Source organism: Tamandua tetradactyla, chromosome 14 (genome assembly GCF_023851605.1).
Source record: "Tamandua tetradactyla isolate mTamTet1 chromosome 14, mTamTet1.pri, whole genome shotgun sequence".
Taxonomy (NCBI): domain Eukaryota; kingdom Metazoa; phylum Chordata; class Mammalia; order Pilosa; family Myrmecophagidae; genus Tamandua; species Tamandua tetradactyla.
This window is the reverse complement of record NC_135340.1, coordinates 92,072,131-92,089,679: the sequence shown is the minus strand read 5'-3', so window position 1 is coordinate 92,089,679 and position 17,549 is coordinate 92,072,131. Positions and strand designations below refer to the sequence as shown.

The window sequence follows — 17,549 nt, the reverse complement described above, 5'->3', positions numbered from 1 at the left end:
GGGAGAGCAACTGCAAAGCTGACCAGAAGCCCCTGAGAACTCCTGGCGCTCCTCCTACAGCCCTGAGACCCACCCAGCTCCAGGCCCCTGAAACACAACCTCAGAACTTGGGGCAGATTTCCCTGAAGAAAAAAAATTGCTCTGGGTTTGCCAAGACACTGCGCTCAAAGATTTATAATTCCTGCAAGGTGGGCTGCTGAAAGCCCAAGTTTGAGAGAAACGCCCAGTTTGAGTCAATTCACCAAAATGGAAAGCTCACCAAGGGGCTTCTAGTGAAGCTCAGATTTCACTAGAAGCTACACTGAGCTGAGAGGGCGCCCAAGTTCCCTGACTTGTGGCCCACCGGATGTTCCCTTGTCCCAGCAGACAGCACGGCCAGCCTGCAGTCTCCTGCAGCCTCCCCTGGACTCAGGTCTTTGCCCCTTTCTTTCTTTCTTTCTTACCCAAGAGTGAAGGCCCCACCGGGTGACTATGTGAGATGCAAAGCAGAGGTGGGGGAGCGGCTGAGGTCCTGGAGAGAATGAAGCAGGCCACTCTGCTCTTGATATCAAACAAGTGCAGAGTTCTTTGCCCAATGCACTTAACAGCCAGTCCGTGACACCCAGCCTTCAAAGAGAGAAGGAGTTTAATGCTACGCACAGAGCAGGAGATCAGACAGCCCTTCGGCCCCAAAATCCATCTCCCTGAGTCTAAGGAGTGCAGAGTTTTTATGGCTCCAAACGAGGGTAGATGGAGTTGTTACCATTTCAGTATCGAGTATGAACAGGGCTGAGACCAGGCTAAGAAAAATTCAGAGAGGGAGGTATATGCAGATTCGCACAGATATTTTGCAAACATGGATTGGGTGTTCTGCGGACTAAAATAATAGCTGAAGAGTTCTCACCCAGGGACTGGTGGCAAATTCGAGCCGTCACGCCAGGGCAGCTGCAGGTGGAAGCAGGGGGTCACTGCCGGTCTCTGCTGCCCCCTCGTGGCCACATCCCCGGCTCCCCCACGAGAAGACAAGGACTGCTTTGGAGCGAAGGCTTTGGAAAAGGGGTCTCGCCAAGCCCTTTCCCAAGCTGTGCCTTGGTTTTCTGGACTATCGGGTGGAGAGAACAGACGGTTCTCCTTCATTTGACAGGGGTCTTACGAAGGGGGCAAAGAAGCCCCCGTAGGCTCAGGAATCACGTGGACTGTAGCTGTGGCTGCCCCCACTGCAGGGTCGGTCTGGGGCTCAGTGAGGTGGCTCGAGTGAGAAGCAGGTGTAAACTCTCAAGTCCCAAGTGTTGTAATTATCACCAGTGGCTCCCTCCTCTGCTCTCCAGCTCCGCCTGACCTCCTAGGTAGCCAGCTTGGCCTTTCTGCTATTGAGGACTCAAGCTTCCTAAACGCAGAGACTTCCATCTGAAAAGAGCCCTGCCCCAAGCCTAGGGGAAGGGTCCAGTCTTTGCCCACCGTAAAAGCCCCTCAGCTGCAAGCCTGAGCTTCTTCAACCTGGTCAACAGGGGGCCTCATGGCTTCGCCGTAGGAAAAAATAATTACCTCAAATTTCACAAAATCGGCATATTCAAGAACGAGCACATGCCTTGCAAAACATCAGTGACACCCCAATCAGCTAAGGGGCAAAAGATAAGAACAGATGGTTTTCACAGGAGGGAATGATTTTTGGTAAGGATTGGGAAAACAGGAAACCTCACTCATGAATAATTAGGGACATGCAAATTAAAATAAGTTAGCATTTTAGACCTATTGCCTCGCTCTGGGTGGTTAATAGTATTTGTTGAATGTATTAATACATTAATGAATTTTGAAATAGTGCCCGATTCTGGAAAGTTTTGGCAGAATTTGATGGGTCTGCTCATATACTGGGACAGTACAAATTGAAAAACTCCTTTGGAAGGAAGACGGCAACATATGGCAAGGATTTGTCCGTCCGGAGAGAGAGAATGCACCCATGCAGGTGAGGCAGGCTAGCACAGGACCTGAGGAGAAGAGCTGCCCATCGCCTGGGGCAGCTGAGCCACCCGCCCGAATGCGCTATCTACCACCAGACTCCCCCTGGAGAGGAGGGTGGGCAGGAGAAGGAGCCCCGAACAAGGAAGGGGAAGGAGGGGTAAATAAAGCTAAGCCATAAAAGCAGATTGCCCCACAGCGTCAGGGTCTCTTGCCCCTTTTTTCTTGCGAGAATGCCCACATGACCTTCTCACATGCCTACTCAGTCCATTTTCTGCCTGCTCACTTGACCTGTGCTGTGCCCTTGAATTCTTTCTTGCGGCATGGCCGAGAACCCAGGAACTCACATCTGGCAATGCAGGCACAGTGCTCGGACTTTACATGTACACCCTCTTCTAGGTGGAGCAGCAAACTGAGGATAGAATGATCTGACCAACTGCAGAAAACGGGTCAAACCAGCTCCAGCAACAGCTTTAGCATGAGGACCCAGAGCCCTCAGACGGTCAAGACCAGGGGGTCAGAAACTCAGGGCACGTCTAGGAACGTTACCAACAGAAGAGAGTAACTGGAATACTGAGGTGGCATGTTGGTTTCTTTTACGTAGACCTTTTAACATTGCTATAATATTGTTTTAGTAAAAATAAAGATTTCAGGTCTTATTCTGGCATCAGGAGCCCAGCAGTTGATCTGAGATAGGAGCCCTGCACTTGCAAAACTCAACTTCCCACCTCACCTTAGTCCCAGCCCTCTTTAAATAAAGGGTCCTGGGATTCTTTATGTAAAACCTGGATATGTTTGTTTATCATGGCTTTTTTTTTTTGTATTTGTTTTGGAGTTTAAAATATCGTTAAGATATTATTTATCTTGGAGAGAGTTTTGGATGCTTCCAAATTTGTTGCCTAGCCTCTCTTCCTCGGCCAACACAGCAAGTAAACTCACTGCCCTCCCCCCCCTACGTGGGACATGACTCCCAGGGGTGTAAACCTTCCTGGCAACGTGGGACAGAAATTCTAGAATGAGCTGGGACTCAGCAGCAAGGGATTGAGAAAAACCTTCTAGACCAAAAGGGGGAAGAGTAAAATGAGACAAAATAAAGTGTCAATGGCTGAGAGATTCCAACAGAGTCAAGAGGTTATCCTGGAGGTTATTCTTATGCATTATATATATATCACCTTGTTAGTCAAGATGTAATGGAGAGGCTGGAGGGAACTACCTGAAACTGTAGAGCTGTGTTCCAGTAGCCATGTTTCTTGAAGATGATTGTATAATGATATAGCTTTCACAATGTGACTGTGTGATTGTGAAAACTTTGTGTCTGATGCTCCTTTTGTCTACCTTATCGATGGACAAGTAAAACATACAGATTAAAAATAAATAAATAATGGGGGAACAAATGTTAAAATAAATTTAGTAGATTGAAATGATGGTGATCGGTGAAGGGGAGGGGTAAGGGGTATGGTATGTATGATTTTTTTTGTTTTTTTATTGCTTTTTCTGAATTGATGCAGATGTTCTAAGAAATGATCATGATGAATATACAACTATGTGATGATAGTGTGAGTTATTGATTACATAACAAGAACAGAATGATCATATGGTAAGAATGTGTTTGCATGTGGTTATGTATCATAAATAAAAAATAAATAAATTTAACAAAAAAGAAAAGGAGGAATAAGGGGTATGGTATGCATGAATTTTTTTCTATTGTCTTTTTATTTCTTTTTCTGAACTGATGCAAATGTTCTAAGAAATGATCATGATGATGAAAATGCAACTATGTGATACTGTGAAGTACTGATTATATATGTAGAATGGAATGATCACATGTTAAGAATGTGTTTTTTTTGTTGCCATATTTAAAAAAAATTTTTTAAATATTTTGGTTGCCGAGGGTGAGTGCCTCACTTGCCTCACCCTAGGCCTGGCCTGGACCGAAAGTCACTTGGTGTGGCCTTCCGTTCTCCTGCAGGGCACACAAAGGGATAACTACTAGAGAGTTGAGTGAGGCAAATAAAAAGGCATATCCCAGTTTGATCCTCCCAGAGGGGAGCAAAGGGTGCAAGGTGTCCCGCGAATGGGGTTGTGGGCGGATCTCTGCTGCCTGGAGGGCCAACCCCATTGGAATAGTATTTACCGCCAACCCCCTGGGGAAGGAGGATCCTGGTCTTGACACTCAATCAAACCAGAGGCGGGCAGAGCACACCCCATCAAGGGAAGCCCCGTGCCTGAGCGCACCCCCCTTTCCTGTTCAGTTATAGAAAAGTCAGGAGAAAGCAGCATCCGGCCCTTGCAGTGCAGCTCCTGGGGAAACAAACAAGGCCCAGATAAGAAGGGAAAGGAGTCAGGGAGAATCCATTTACTATGCATGCCTAGGTCAAGATCAGGGAAAGCTGTGCCTAGTAAATATGAATAAGAAGGGGAAAAACAAAGATATGGTATCTAGCCAACCATTGTGCAATGGGAAAACAACAAACACAGACAAAATAATCTATCCTACAGAAAATGTAATCTAAAGTACATGTGCGTGCAGAGGGGGATATTCTCCTCTTGGACTTTTTCGAGCTTTAGAACTCAACAAGAGCTTGAATTTCAATAAAAACAGCTCAAAGAGGAGATAAAAAAGCGATTGAGATGAAAAGCAAACAAACAAACTTATTTCTGCGCTAAGAAACAAATTGAGGTTCAAAATGCCACTAACACAAAAGCAAAAATAAGTTAATGAGAAGATAAATTTTCCCAAACCAACGGGAGGGTAGGAAAAAACTGAATCGTATATGCCCTTGTAAGGTATGCACTTGTAAATACCATGTTCTAGGAGGGGAAAAAAAGCTTTAGAGAAATCAACACCAAAACCTTTCTGAGAAAGCATTCCTGATTATTGAGGATGAGGAAGAACCGCCAGTTGTGCGCTCTGATAGAAGCAGTCACTTCTAAGGGGAAAAAGACTAAGGCTGGCCTCAGACCTCCACAAAGGAACGAGGTATGTAAAGTATTGAATAAGAGACCGAAACTTCATGCCCAACACACTGCCATAACATAAAGATCCAACAAACTGGTCCCAGAAAGTGGATGCTACATGTCATGTCAGCGAAATAACAAAATAACTCTCAGAAAAGACTGGAGAAGTTTATGAATTTCCAGACTTTGACTAGCAGAGAGCCAATCCATATGCTATTTAGATTGTTTTAATTAAAAAAAGAGAAAGAGGGTCAACATTATAAAGGAAGCCACCAGAAACACAGCCGTCAAAACCCAGAAGATAAATATGCAACATGGAGGAACCTTGGAAATATGGTGAGTGAAATAAACCAGACACAAAAGGACATATATTGTTGAGATTTCTCTGACATGAAATACCTAGCATAAGCAAATCCATAGAGACTGAAGCAGAAGAGTGGTTACCAGGGGTAGGGGTCTGGGGGTGTGATCGTTTGGAGCTGTACGTACACCAGAAAAACCTGTTCTTAACCTTAATCCATTCCTGTGGGTGTGAACTGTTAAGTAGGGCCTTTTAATGAGGTGACTTCAGTTAAGGGGTGGCCCAGCAAAATAAGGATGGGTCTTAACCCTGTAACTAAAGCCCTTGTAGGGAAGGTCACAGAGAAAGAGAAAGCCAGAGGCACCAGCCAGAAGCTGAAAGTCCATGAAATGCAGGAGAGAAGGAATGAGCCAGGAGATGCTGCTACATGCTCCGCCATATGGCAGAAAAGCCCAGAACCCAGGGTCGCTGGCAACGAGCCCCAGAATGCCACGGGCCTCTGGGAGAAAGCACTGCCTTGATGCAACTTTTTGGACTTTTCTTAGCCTCAAAAGTGTGAGCCAATAAATTTCCATCATTTAAGCCAACTGATTGCATGGTGTTTGCTTTAGCAGACACGAAATGAAAACGGGGGAGTGGAGAGTTATTGCTAAATGAGTGAGTCTCGGCTTGGAATGATGCAAACAGTCTGGAAATAGATAATGGTGAAAGTTACACAACACCCTCAATGTATTTAATGTCAAAGAAGTGTCCACTTAAAATGGTTAAAGTGATTTGTATGTTATGTATATTTGACCACAACTAAAAATAAACAAAAAACAAAACAAAAAACCAAAAGGCACAAGGATAAAGGCAAGTAGAGGATGTGTGCATCTAAAAAAGTGCTCAGGCTTCAACATGAGTCAAAAGATAGCATTCAATTTAATTAGACCAGATTTTAAAACAAACATGAAAGAAGGAACATGTGTATATATATATTCTTAAGCTATGTCACTTCCTTGGCCCCTGAATCCGCACCTCGGGCAGGGCTCTGCAGGTCGGCCGCCTCTGCTGCACTCGGTGCCAGCTGGATTGGCAGGAAGGCTGTTGCTGGCACTCCCGTGTCTGGGGACTGGGCTGGGAAGACTCCCACAGCTCCAGGGTCGGAATCCTGGGGCTCCCTGGGCATTTCCATTCTTATGAGGCCACAAACAGGGGGAATGAGGAGTTCAGCATAGCCAATTAAGATTTTGGTTTTTTTTTAATTAATCTATTAAATTGGCAAGTATGATGGCCAGCGTTGGCCAGCATGAGGGAATCTATTGCCAGTGAGAGTGTAAATTGGCACAACGGGAAACTTAGCAATAGATGCCAAAATGTTACATTTCTTTGATCTTTGTTTCCAATAATTTCCAATAATTTCACTGCTAGGAATCTCCCTTCAGATACAAACAAAAGTTTACCAAGATATTTTATACAAAAATGTCCACGATAGCATAGTATGCAATAGCAAACAAACAAACACCTAAAAACCCCAGTGCCTATCATGAAGGACCGTGCAGGTGGCTCAAACCTCACCACCACTGGATCCTGTCAGTGATGGCCTGAACTGCCGAAATACCCTCCCAACTTATCTCTGCTGCTCCTGGGTGCCCCTTTCCACTCAACTCTGCAGTGCAAACTGGATTCTCTCGCCCCTACTCCACTGCTGCTTAACAGCCTTCAGGACACCCCAAATTCCTTGGGACAACTAGCAAGACCCTGTGTGACTACTTACCTTTCCAGCCCTTTCTGTACCATACTCCAGTCTCTTTATTGCTTCTTATAGTCTCTCATTCTGCTACTTCTAGCCGCAGGGCCTTCGAATGGACTGTTTCCTCTGCCTAGATTATTCTATCAGGCCTCTCCCTCCTCCTGTCCTCAAGAAGTGCCGCTGACCGTCCCAGTGAGGCAAGACACTTCCGGGCAATACACCCTTTTAGCATATATTAGAACTGTACACTTCTAACAGCTGAATTTCCTGAGGGGAGAGGCTATAACTATACTATCCCTGGCACCTAGTAGTACTTGGCATGTAACAGACAATAAATCCTGGCTGAAGTGGCTGTACAAGGCATAGGAAGCAATTGCATAGGATAGAATTATAAGTCCTCAAATGGAAAAATTTCTCAGTGGAAACACAAGGTTCAGGGCAGCTGGAGGCTCTGCACCCTGTGGTTTAATTAAAACAACTATCCAGTCAGGATGGGTGCTCTATGCTGGATGATTTGCTATGGATGAGGGAAAAAAAAAAGTTGCCATAAGTAGAAAAAGTACTTTTCTCGGGTCTTGAAACTGAAAATGCCCAGTGACAGAGCTTGTTTCCGACCTGGCGGATACTCCAGGAGCCAGGCCCTCTCTTCCTGCTTCGCCTCAGTGCCTGGGCCGACTCCTTTCTCAGATGGCTACCCTCTCCAGGGGGCCAGAAGGTGCCCGAAGCACACCCCCCGTGTTCAAACTGCATGAGAAACAAAGAACATTCCTCCTAGGGCAGCCCCGCAGAACCCTCTCGCGCCTAACCGCCTGCATCGAGACCGCAAACGCTTTGCCCCTGCAGCACGAGCGGCTTGGAGGCTGGGGGACTGCAGGACAAATACCCATCAAAGCACAGAACAGAGAGAGGAGAGGGAGCGGTTCACGAGAGGGAAATCTGAGCAGTTATTGAAATAAAAAGCAAACAGATACTACAGGGCAGAACAAATACTTATCACTATAAACTGGAAATGTACTTTTTTCTGAAGACATAGTTAAGAGAGTCTTCCATTAGGACAAGGGAGCGAGGGCAGAGTAGGCGTGTATTTTTCACTTGCACCATTCTTTACCATTAAAACTGTTTACCCATGTGCATGTGCTACTTTACAAAAAAAGATCACAATTGGAATTTTCTCAAATAATTTTAGCTCTTAAAAATGATACTTGTATACAAATTCCATAACTCTTATTCTGAATAGGCGTCAACATGTGAACAGCAAAGTCAGACATTAACAGGAGGCGTATTATATTAGTACCACACAGAACACAGATTTAGGCACTTTATCAAACACAAATGTTTAGAAATAAATGAGGTCATCCAGTCCTCAGTTGCACGCTGTAAAAGACTGCTGAGTCCCTATTTACACACTTTAAAATTGTTACATTAACTGGAACATGAAGCCCTAATGCCGACATTCCTCCTTCTAATGGAGGAACAGAAGAGAACCAACGTCTGAAATCTGCAGACCACATAAAGCTAACTGACGAAAGGACTCCAAGTCACAGAAATCTGAAGTTAATACTGAGGACCTCCAAGCTGTATTATTTTCTATTCTCTGCATCTTCTGCATAGATATGAGATCTACACCTCCTGGCTTCCTGATGTATAGTTAGGCTTTAGATCTCCTGCAGTGCTCCCACGGCATGTTCTAATTTCACCTCTAGACATGCTCTGTACGAAATATAGTGATGACGATGATGTCTTACTCCGTTCAAGGAAGCATTTAAAGGCTTGTCTGATTAGAAATGGTATCCTTTCACCAAAAAAAAACAAAACAAAACAAATAAAACCCTGACCCAGCAGGTAATCCAACCAGAGCAGGTGCAAAGAAGGGGGGGCTGGTACCAGTCAGTGTCCTGTTCACAGGACACGGAGTTCACGGTAGAATCAACGAATCACCAAATTTAAATGGGAAAAGCAACACAGTCAAGTTTCTAGTTAAGGTTACAGTATAGTAAATACGAATTTGTCTGTGTCCAATATGAATACGAAAACCTCTGTCATCTGTCTTGAAATCTTTTAAATGGTAATTCTTATTTTAACCACAAACTGGTGATTGAGCAGACCCTTTCTAGAAGAAACTAGAACTTCATCCAGTGTGTGGTTTCTCACGACCGGCCCCACCCCCCGAGCCCTTGCAGAGCTCTCTGTGTCCTGGCTGCACCTCTGCCAGGCACCGCGGATGCTCCATTACAGGTCTTCCCTTTTATTCCCAGCTCGGTTATCCTGCTGTGAAGCCTGAGGTTTAGGAGGTCCCTCCTTCTTCTTTTTGCTCTTCTCTTGCTTTGTTTTATTTTTCTCTTTGCTTCCTCCTCCTTTGCCAGGGTATACCTGTCCCTCCAGAGTTACTTCAGCACACCTGTCTTGACTGACCAAAAAGTCTTTGATCTCCCAGGCATAGCTCCCGTCACGAAGCATGAAGATAGCACGGTCTGAGCCCACGATAAACCTGGGGAGAGATACAGCCATACAATCAGTGCGTATTACTGTTAACAGGTTAGATCAATCCTGTCACGCTTAAAATAGGAAAATAATAAAATTTTACACAGCAACAGAATTAAAAAACTATAAGGCCTGGTAGCTGCTGACATCTAATTTTTGAAAATACTAGCTCCCTAAACTATTGAGCACATTAAAATCAAAACAGAAAGAAACACTAGATGTCCCTTTCTGTTACAAGTGGCTGCTCATGTTAAGACACAGAACTATGAAGAGTTCCCTAAAATGTTGCAGAGCTGACTTGGGGTGCTGCTGTGGTGGCACAAAGGAGGCCGTCACTTCATCAGCTTTATATTCTGAGGTGCTAGTTAAGCTTTCACTGGACACAGGCTTCTGCTGATAAAGTCTGAAAACCACCGGTTTACACTGGATCATGTAAGAGCCCCATGAAGGGCTTCAGTGCACGTTCAGCTACTGGGCAAAAATCCTAATCCCTGAGGCTAAAGGCAAATAGCCGGGAACATCCACACCCGACAGGTCTCAAAGACCACAGCGGACCAGCACAGAGCCTGGATGGACCCCAAGTGCCACCAATGGGCATGACTCTCCTGTCCCTAAGGGGTCTGCATGTCCTCCCGTCAACTCATACCACTCCCACCACTCCACTGGGGTCTGGGTGACCCCCGAATCCAGTCATCTCCAAAACGTCTATTTGTTCTCTTTAGGTGTCTACTCACGCTAACAAGATCATTCCGCCATCACACATCTTCTCATTTCTTTTTGTCTGTCTTACACTTCCTGAACTAAAACATCTGAAAACACTACATTTCAGAACTACTGTTGAGAGGGAAACAAGGAGATTCCTTAAAATTATATTCTCAGTGACAGTCACAGCGGCCCCAGGGGTCCTGGAGAAGAAAATAACCCTTCTCCCTACTGTGAGCACAGATAGATGTTTTAATACAGTATCAGTGTGATGTCTAAGATAGATAAATTTAAGTAGAAATATTCCTAGGGGGTACTAGAAATATTTTTAAATAAGAAAATACTGATGGGAAAAGAAACTACATAATTTTTATGGCAGATATTATGCTATAAATCACTCCAGTAAACTGTTTGGCAGTTTTTTAAAAACTAAATTTGCAACTACCACACAGTCCAGAAATTGCATTCCTAAACATGTATGCTGGAAAAATAAAATTTTTATTCACTCAAAAAAAAATTTATATTCTCAGGGGGTGCACGGTAGTTAAGCGGTTAGAACGCACACCTTCCATGCGGGACACCCAGGTTCAATTCCCCAACCACACACCTCCCCAAAAAACAAACAAACAAACAAACAAACAAAATTATATTCTCGGGTCCATACTGAGCTGTGAATACTGGGCCCCTTCACATTCAATTAGTTATCTGATAACAGTCTGTCCAAAGCTTTCTGTGCACACAGGTACATGTAAAAGCATTCTCCACTGGGCAGAGACTTCTAAAGGAAGCAAACTGTCACACTGTAGCTAATTTGCCCCTCTCCATGGGCTAGGCTACACATATAACTTTGTACTCAGATGAAATAAAAGCTAAAGATACAAAGATAAAGAAAACTTCAGGATCAAATGACATGCTATTTAAAATTCAAACACACAAACCTACTGGCTTTGACCAATCAAGGATGTTTTTCTTCAAAGACAATGTAATTAATTAACTAGTTAATTTTTAAAAGAAACTCTAAGTAGGAAAGGCGTAAGGCCCTTGGTTAGTACCGTGAGAAAGCCCACCCTTGTGTCGCCTTAGAGAACATCCCAAGGCAGCTGACAGTTTTCTCAGCAAAGCTGTGGACACTTTACCTCTGGACGTCGTAGTTGGCGTTGAAAAGGCTGCCCTGCCAAAGGCTAGTGATTTCCTCTGTCTCCTTTTCTGTGGGGCTTCCGGATACAGTAACAAACATCATGAGAGTCTTCCCTTTCTTCGTCATTTTCAATATGCTTTCGGGCTTGCCCGGATCGATCTGCGAGAAGTCAATCGGTGCTGAGGGCCTTTTGTGCTCTGGAAGATCTCCTTCTTCTATGTCATCATCTTTCTATCGGGTGGGGGAGAAGGCGATCAGGCCTTTGGTCAGAACCTCCCTTTCCCACCAAGACCGGCAGAAACATCTGCATTTTATGACTTAACTTATAGCAGGAAAAGGGAAACCCGGGAGTTCTCTCCTCTACTTGACCATCAAGAAACGCCCAGCTTTCAGGTAGTATCGCTACACTCTTAAGTTCAGAACACTGCCACTGCTTGCGGTGAGGACAGTCTGGCCTGGCCTAATGGATGACGAGGGGTGGGGAGCAGAGACAAGCCACCTCCCCGAAGCCATCTCAGGCCAGGCAGCCCCAGCCAACCCGTCAGTGACTGCAGACTAGTAACTGAGTTCAGCTGAGCCAACCAAATAACGCAAGCCTCAACTGTCCACTCAGGCAATCATAAGCTTAAATAAATGACTGCTGTTTTAAGCCACAGAGTTTTGGGGTAGGTTGTTATCATTACCAGCTGATACAGCTCAGCAATCCCCTGACAAAGAGGACCACCCGAATTAGCCTACTCTAAAGTTCAGGAACTTTCTCCAAGTTAATACAGGATAACCCAAGATAGGCAATTTTTATCTTAAAAAAAAATCCCCCCAATTGTCAAGGTATTGGCAGAGTGGGTTGTATAATTTAAATAGAAAACTAAAGTGAACCATGAGATACCACTTTGTACCCACTAGGATGGCTGTCATCAAAAAGAAAAATAAGTTTTGGCAAGGCTATAGAGAAACGGAAACCCTGATGCTCTGCTGGTGGGACTGTAAAATGGTGCAACCATTTTAGAAAAGCCTGACGGTTCCTCATAAGGTTAACATATGTGAACCAGCAATTCCAGTCCTGGATATATACCCTAGAAAACTGAAAACACATACTCATAAGCATATATACAAATGTCCCCTCACATAAAAAAAGATGCACAAAATGAAAATTACAGCTACAATTTGCAAAATTTCAAAAGCTAAGCAACAAACTCTTGGTAAGGCTACAGGGAAACAGGCTGAGTGGCCAAACCGTGAGGAAACACATTGTTCATTCCTTGCTAGTGGGAGTGCAAACAGTACTCTGACAATGGAAGGAGATTTAGAACGATCTAAAAAATTACACATGCTTTTACCCTTTGACTCTGCAATTACAATTTTAGATATCTACCCTAAAGAAACAATTCATAAACAAGGTTATTTATTTCACCTTCATTTCTAATAAGAGAAGACAGGAAAGAACACAAATTTCTATAAACTAGAGGTTTACATTATAGAGCGCTATACCATTATAAGAAAATGAGGAAGATCTCTGTGACCTGATATGGAATGATTTCCAGAATTCATTGTTAAATAGAAAAAGAGCATTGTAGAACAATAGTTTGCTACCTTTTGTAAATGGACAAAATAAGAATATATTGCATATGTGCACATGCATATATTTTGCTTAGTTTATTAAAAAATAAAACAGGGTGGCTGTTCTAGATTGAATCTGAACAGGCAACTTATAAATGCAAGACATGAATCCTGGTTTGATCCTGGTTCAAAAAATAAATAAAATACCTATAAATGTATTATTAAATAAAACACATACCCATGCAAAAATTTTGTACACAAATGTTCATAGCAGCATTATTTATAATAGCCAAAAAGAAGAAAAAACTCAAAGGTCCACTAACTGATGAATGGATAAATGGAGTATTATTCAGCAATGAAAAGTCCTGATACGTGCTACAATGAGGATGAACCTTAAGAACATTATGCTGAGTGAAAGACAGTCACAAAAGCACACTAAATAACTCCATTTACATGAAATGAAATGTCCAGAACAGACAACTCCAGATGCTGAAAGAGCAGTGGTTACCTAGGGTTGTGGGCTGGAAGGAAAACCCAGGTGGGGTGGAGGAGCTGGGGATGAGCATTCTACCACTGAACCACCCGTGCACCCTACGGCTGTTTTTAATAAAAGATAAGAAAAGGAATGCTCAAGAACTTCTTCCAGGCGATCCACATTTATATCAGGATCTGGACTTTGGGTTCAGCTGCACATGGCAGCTGTGTGACCTTGGATAGGATCCCTTACCCCTCTAGGCCTGTTTCCTTCGTCTATAAAACAAACAGAACCAGGTGATCTCCAGCAGTGTGGGCACACGTAACACACCAACTTCCTCCCCAATCTGCCGTCCTCTCCATGGACCGGCTCCTTCCTCATTTCTCTCTGAAGGAGCAGCTGCCAGCAACCTGTGGGGAGGGGCAGGGGTTCAGCTGTCCGGTAGGTCTGCGTCAGCTCCCATCTCCACCGCGGGTTGCGCGGCCTTGAGCAAGTAACTTAAACTATCTGAAAATGACTCTCCTCCCCTATAATGGGTGGCAGGTTAGTAAGAGCACCTCCCTACTGGGGCTGTTTGGGGGAATTCAGTGATATAAGACCAGTGCTGGGTGGTCACTACTACTCCCTGCCCACTCTTAGCCCCCTGGGATCTGGCCCACAATCACCCAATCACAAAGGAGCTCCTGGCTGCCAAATCCACAGGCTGCTTCTCAGTCTGTGCTTCACCCATTTCTCTGTACCATCTGTTACTGTCTGCTTAAAATACTCCTTCTAAGATTTCTGATTGGTTCAATATTCTAGAATGTTTGCATTTTTCACTAAAGGTCACTGAAATTAACTCAGGAAGCCACAGGGAGCATTTCTTTTGCAATGAAGATATAACTAAATAAGCATACAATAAGTGTGAAGGACTGTTTCAAGAAACTTCAATTTACCTCTCATTTCTCTATGTGTGTTTCCACTGCATCCAAAAAAAAAGAAAATGTGAAAAACAGTACCCCAGATGAAAGACACTGCAGTTCTGCTGGCTTATCTCCAGGTAATCTTATCTATTTGTCCCACTTTCTCTATGCAGAATGCAATCAAATCTTTATCCCTGGGCAGGGGCCGGAGCAGGGAGAGGTACTGCCTAACTCTCCCCAGCCCTGCCTCCAGGCCAGTCTTAAATTCTCAGCCCTCCTTACCACATTTCCACTGGTATCTGTCAAATTCCATAATCAACAAGCTCAAATGCCCTTTCTGCAACGCTTTCTTCCCCTCACCCACTATGGTCCTTGATAATAACTGCTGCATCTACTGAGTACCCACTATTTTCTAGGTACTTTACAACCATATATGAGGATGTACTACAGATTAGGATACGCTCAGAAAGGATACATAATTTACTCAGTCACATGCTAGAAGGGGTGACAATGAAGTGCAAACCCACATCTCTGACTCCAAATCCCCCTGACCTGACCCTTCCCATTACTTCTGGTTACACAAAGCAAAATGAAAAAGCACCCGCCTCAGAGACTGGGAGGATTAAATGATAACGTGCTTCCAATCGTCCTGTCATCTATGGAACAGTCAATAAATCTTATCTTTTCAGTGGCCTTTCTCCTTACTGAACCACCCTAACCTTTCCTAATTAACGTCCCTGGAAGGTCAGCCCTAATCACGACACTCATCTGAAGACCTTCAAGCTCCTCCCGGGCACAGTCAAAGCCTCTCAGAGGTTATTATGAAAACTATGCAGTCACCTGCAGAAATGCTTTATCGATGTCAGTTGAAAAAAAAATGAAGGAAATAAACGCTATGATTTCCGCTATAATTATGTCTACATATTGAAAGACATTTGAAAGAGTGAACACATTTTGGGAGGAGGTTACGGGATGATGAAAAGAATTATTCCAATACTGTAGTTTTTGGGTAATTGAACTCATCAAAGGCTGCCTATTTCTCCTTCAGTGAAATTCAAATCTCACAGCATTCATGATCCCATGGGACCTGGGTCCTGCCAACCTTTTCATCCTTAGCGCTCACTACTTTGCTTCAGATACAGTCTGCTCCAACCAACCTAAATAATTAATAGTATCATAGCTAATGATTACTGACCGGCACCATACTGGGTTTTTTCCATGTATTCTCAGTTAATTCTCTAACAACTCTAATAAAGTGGGTACAACGAACACCTCCATTTTGCAGCTGAGGAAATGAAGGCAAAGAGAGGTTATCAGTCTCAATTCACAAGTTTAAGTAGTTTGAACCCAGGCAGTCCAAATCTCTAGACCCGGTTGTTCTGCCCAGTTCCTATGTTCCATCCTCAGCTCATGGTGCTCCATTAGGAATGTCCTCTCAAATTTCCCTTGGCCTTCTAAAGGACCATTTCCTCCAGGAAGTCCTTCCTCAGGATCCCCACAGCACTTCCTCTCTTTTTGAGAGCACGTAAAAATGTCTACTTTGTATTATGGCCTTTCCTACTGTCTAGCGTTCCTGTTGATTGAATCCCTTGTTCATCTCTGCAGCACCCTCGTTCCCCTCTCAGGGTCTGAGTACTCCCAGGGTAGGATCCCTCCTGGTGTTTTTACTCTGGCGGATCAAAAAGCTTCATCTGCTAGGGCCCAAAGAGAGACTGGGAGACGGTGAATGGGGTGAACTGCTGCGTGAAGTTCCCTCTTCAGTACTGGTCTGCACATGCTTACATCCACTCTAACCTTTTCTTCATCAGCTGCAGAGAAGGGTGAAAACACAACTCTGCTTTCTTTTAATCAACTGCCTCAGGTGGCATTTTAAATTCTCGTCTGAAAGCCTCTACCAAACATACTCACAAACCCTTGTGATGACTGTTACATTGCCAAAAAAAGCAACCTTCTGTTCTGTAAGAGAGCCTTGGCGAAGCACTAAGTAACAAAACTTCAATGCTGGAACCTCAGGAATCATCCTGTAAATCCTACAGATAAGGAGACTTACATATAAAGCAAACTGAGGCCCAGAAAGGAGAAACGACCTGCCCAAGGCTACAGCCAGCAGAGCTCAAGCTTCTGACTTCGCTCCACCACGCGCGCAGGCCAACCTGAACGGGACAACCACCTCGGAAAGGGAGAAGGGCAGCAGGATGGTCTTGGCCAGTCCATTTACCTTAAAAGCTTATTAAACACTCCCTCTCCAGCTCCTCTGGATCCAAGTAACAAACCACAAAACTTACCCACAAAAACAAAGCTATGCTCCCTTAAACGAAAAATGTGAGTTTCGCACAGAGCCAGTCACCTCTGCTACACCTCCCTCCACCACCACCCCCCAAAAAAATACACCGCCCCAAATTACACAACTCCGAGCAGGGAAATGTACGGGAAGTCTGAAACCCTGACTTCCGATGGGAGAGCCATGAAAGCTGGGACGATTCTTAGCCGTCAGCACGCCGCACTCATGCCCGGCGCCCCGACACCAAAGGAGAACAGAAGGAAGCGGCCGCTGGCCAGCAGTGTGGGGAGCAGCTCTCTCCCCATTCCAGGGCCCACTGGGCCCGGGGCCAGCGCCGAGGGGGCCGCAGTCCTGGAGGGAAGGCGAGGCTGGGCAGCCAGGGGCTGACCGTGAGAGGCAGGGCCCGAGGAAAGGAATCAGACAGAGGACCCGGGGGTCCGACGCCTGGCGCGGGGTCCGCAGGGCGCGACGGTCACCGCGGGGCACGGGAGGCGAAGGTCAGCGGTGGCGTGGGCGGGTCCGCTGAGGACCCATGGCAGAGACAGAGGATGGGAGGGGGTCAGAAGAGGACGAGACGGAGATCGGAAGGGCCCCAGGACGAAGGAGTGGACAGAGGGCCCGTGGGAGAGGAGCCCGAGACAGGAAAGCGCGGGGAAGGAGTGCGCGCGCCGCGGACCTCCCACTGCTCCAAGAGCCGCGCCATGTCCGCATCATTGTAGTCGCGAATATCCTTTTTCTTCTTCCGGGGCGGCGGGGTAGCGTCGCCGGGCGTCCCAGCCGGGCCCTCAGCCGCGCCGGCTGAAGACGGCGGCGGCAGGAGCAGCAGCAGCAGCAACAGCTCAGAGGCACAAAGCAGCAGAATGGCCGCGCGCGCCCGGCCGGAGGCCGCCATCTTCGCCGCGCCGTCCGCGCAGCCCGCGCAGCCGCACACCCGACCTCCTGGCCGCGCGGCCCCGCCCCTAGAAGGCCTTCAGCCCCGCCCCCGGCCTGCGCTGGCCTACCGGGCCCCGCCCCGTCTCAGCTCCTCCGGCTCCCACCCCAGAGGCCACGCCCCTCCGCCATGTTGGCTCCGCCCCCGCGCCCGCGC

At 45.7% G+C, this 17,549-nt stretch overlaps 1 protein-coding gene across 1 annotated transcript; it reads right to left on the bottom strand.

Moving 5' to 3' along the window:
- Window positions 1-6,092: 6,092 nt before the first annotated feature.
- MESD (mesoderm development LRP chaperone) lies at window positions 6,093-17,373 on the bottom strand. The gene is made up of 3 exons (XM_077128513.1): window positions 17,139-17,373; window positions 11,246-11,478; window positions 6,093-9,414 (listed from the first exon to the last, which is right to left on the bottom strand). Exons 1-3 carry the CDS (start codon window positions 17,352-17,354, stop codon window positions 9,156-9,158), a joined length of 708 nt encoding a protein of 235 aa, XP_076984628.1. The 5' UTR covers window positions 17,355-17,373; the 3' UTR covers window positions 6,093-9,155.
- Between the last annotated feature and the right edge of the window lie 176 nt (window positions 17,374-17,549).

Excerpts from the sequence above, each read along its gene's own strand:
- MESD (XM_077128513.1), bottom strand. The coding sequence starts at position 17,354 with ATGGCGGCCTCCGGCCGGGCGCGCGCGGCCATTCTGCTGCTTTGTGCC. Across the intron at positions 11,479-17,138 it reads GGCTCTTGGAGCAGTGGGAG|AAAGATGATGACATAGAAGA; the intron begins GTCCGCGGCGCG and ends CCCACCCGATAG. Across the intron at positions 9,415-11,245 it reads GCCAACTACGACGTCCAGAG|GTTTATCGTGGGCTCAGACC; the intron begins GTAAAGTGTCCA and ends ATCTCTCCCCAG.